The sequence below is a fragment of the Merops nubicus genome, unplaced genomic scaffold (genome assembly GCF_000691845.1).
Source record: "Merops nubicus isolate BGI_N331 unplaced genomic scaffold, ASM69184v1 scaffold10865, whole genome shotgun sequence".
NCBI lineage: Eukaryota > Metazoa > Chordata > Aves > Coraciiformes > Meropidae > Merops > Merops nubicus.
The window spans coordinates 13,692-16,450 of NW_008607627.1; the positions used below are offsets into that span (position 1 = coordinate 13,692).

Genomic DNA, 2,759 nt, shown 5'->3' on the forward strand with positions numbered 1-2,759 from the left:
ACATGTGGCTCTGATTTTATATTCTTATGCCAAAATATTAAGATTCCCAGAGATTAATGATCTCAGGGTTTAATCTTTGGCATAAAGGGCAGATTCTATATGAAAAATAAAATGCAAAAAAATTAGTTTCTGTTTTCTCTGTGTTGTCATCTTTCCAGGGTGGCTGACAGTCTGCGGACATAGAAGTGCCAGCAGATGTTATGCACTGGAGCATAACGTCTAGGATCTTCATATGGCTTAAAAATGAATTGACTGATTTTAACAAACACAGTTAGAAAATATGACAGCTTTTAGTCTTCTGTTAAAAAAACAAATCAAAACAAGAAAACAACACTCTACTGGGTATTTTAAAATAAATATCACTAGCTTTTACCTATTGGAATACTTGGATGTATATATGGGTTAGGGTGACACACAGGAATATGAAGATACTTTGTGCTAAGTTAACTTTTTTTTTTCTTCATATTTTAGGTTCCACCAGATCCCTTAAAGCTTTATAAAAATGTTAACTTCTGTCATAGTTGCAAAAATTACTTGCCATCAACTGAGTTTCCTGTTCCTGCTAATTCCGGCACCATTGGCAGATGTCATTTGTGTTGCAAGTTTGATAATGAGGCTCGCCAAAGAAAGGCATCTTTGAAGTACAAACTTATACTAGAAAATCTCAGAAAGTCTGAAGCTGATTATCAAGATGATGCTAAAATTGTTTTCTTAGTTCAGGTACTGTCTGAAAGAGCATTGCTAATAATGGAAAACAATGTGTTTGCCTGTAGTTTATGTCTCTGTTTTGTGTATATTGTTGACAACTTGAGAAATAGGCTAAAAGCAACAAAAACTTCTTCCCATGATATGGGATGTTCCATACCATAAAAAGGAAGCACTTAAGCTCTTGAAATGTAGCTATACTTTTAGAAGTAGTTACAAGCTATACATTAAAAGAAGGTAAAAGTAACTGACAAGTCAAAGAATCGGGTGATCCAAATTCTTCTAGTTGTGCTATGGCTGTCTTGTTCTTTACAGACACTAGCATCATCTGTGAAACAACAATAATGGTTTAGTATTGTATATATACTGTAATATTGTTCAAGCCATAATGCTAGTAAAACATTTTAAGCCCTGTTACTTGGACTGTTTTACAGTCCATATAACTAAACAACTAAATTGTTTCATGTTCTCAGAGGGAAAAAAATACAGGAGCCAAGGTTTTGACTTTCATCCTCTATGTCAGTAGAATGTCTGTATGTTGGTATTTTTAGTGATTTGCATTTATTAGTGAAGGGATTCACAAAATGTTTTAATTTCCTAATTTTTTACAATAATCTGTAATCTTCTGCAGTATTACTAAGTATCTAATGTTTCTTAATAATCATTACTGAAACAATTCAGTTCAAAGAACTTCTTCCCTCTGTCTCCAGCAAATTCTTTCTCTTACTTGTTATTGCTCATTTTGTCAACGAAACATCCAGTATCCACTGGGACAGTTTTAAATATGAGGTAACAGCAAAGTGTTATTTGTTGAAAATACTGTTTAGTGTTTGCTGAGATTTATTTGGAATTTTTGAAATTCAGTAATCAAAAACTCTAAAGCATCAACTTTCATAGGAAAGTTTTTGAACTGTGTTTTCAGTATGTGTGAAAAAACAAGCAAGTAAACAAAAGCTAGTCATCAGTATCCCACTGCTACCAAAACAAGCCATGGTGTTGTTTAGCACTCTGCCAGTGGCAGCTGCCAAAAGGAAGATTTGGTTTCTTTAATTATCATGCCTATGCTAAGAAATATTATCAGAGAACCTGGATTTAGTAAACGTTCATCCATATTGGTTTTAACTTAAGCTGAGAAACTTTCTGTGTCTAGCTTAGTTTATCTTAATTTGTAAACATCCTCCAAAATCCTTTGGACATCTTTCAGATCACACCCCGTTACTTGTGATGACTGGTGGCCTTTGATGCACTGAAACATGACAGCTTCTTAACTACTGACACCAAAGGCTCTCACTTGCAGTTCCATTTGTGGTTGTACCACTGCAGTTTTTCTAGATACTGTGTCATGTTCCTTCAAGTTAACCTCTTTTCTTTAGAGTTGTAGATATCTAAACTAAAGAGGTTTGCATCTTAAATCACTGATTTCCTTGTTTGTTTGTTTTTTTTTTTCTCTAAAATTTCCTTAAATTATTAACCTTTTTCTGAGCTACTTGGTTTTTTTCCCTTCCCCTCCCAACAACCATCCCTTCTGCTTTTGTATCCAGAAAACAGCTCTGAGACATCTAGAAATAACTTGGGCACAGCTAAAAGTCTTTTGCAGCAACTCTTGACAGCTTCATTCATTGCCCAGACCAATACCATTACTGGCTCTGGTTGAACTGTCTGTGGAGAGATGGAAGACTTTTGTGATAAAAGATTTTTCTTCAGAATCTCTTACATGCTGATTCTGACTGTGTTTGGCTTGACCTATATGAGTGCTGCTCAAGTTTAAAAGGCAAAAAGCAGTTGGTGAGAGTTAGGGTAGCTCTAGTAAGTTCCACTTACTGCAGCTATTTCTTATCAAATGAACTAGTTCAGCAAATATGTCTTGAGGCTGTTTTTTATTCTTTCAGAGGGTTTAACTGTGCCATGCTCCTTAGAATCGATGGTGCATACTATGGCTTTGATTTTTCTTGATGAGCAACATCCTAATGGCAATGTGGTGTTCATCTGAAGATACAAATACACTTAACTCCTCCCTTGGTTTGCTGCCTACCCTCGTTACAATCTTACCTGCT

General features: G+C 35.1%; 1 protein-coding gene across 1 annotated transcript in view; it reads left to right on the forward strand.

Annotated features, from left to right (window-relative positions):
* The window catches only part of IQUB (IQ motif and ubiquitin domain containing), a gene marked incomplete at its 3' end in the record, with an annotated part of 13,839 nt that extends 13,119 nt beyond the window's left edge, over positions 1–720 (forward strand). The window contains exon 8 of the mRNA XM_008940004.1: positions 472–720. Within this exon, the coding sequence (XP_008938252.1) occupies positions 472–720 (249 nt within the window). The remainder of the gene's footprint in view (positions 1–471) is intronic.
* Positions 721–2,759: the final 2,039 nt, after the last annotated feature.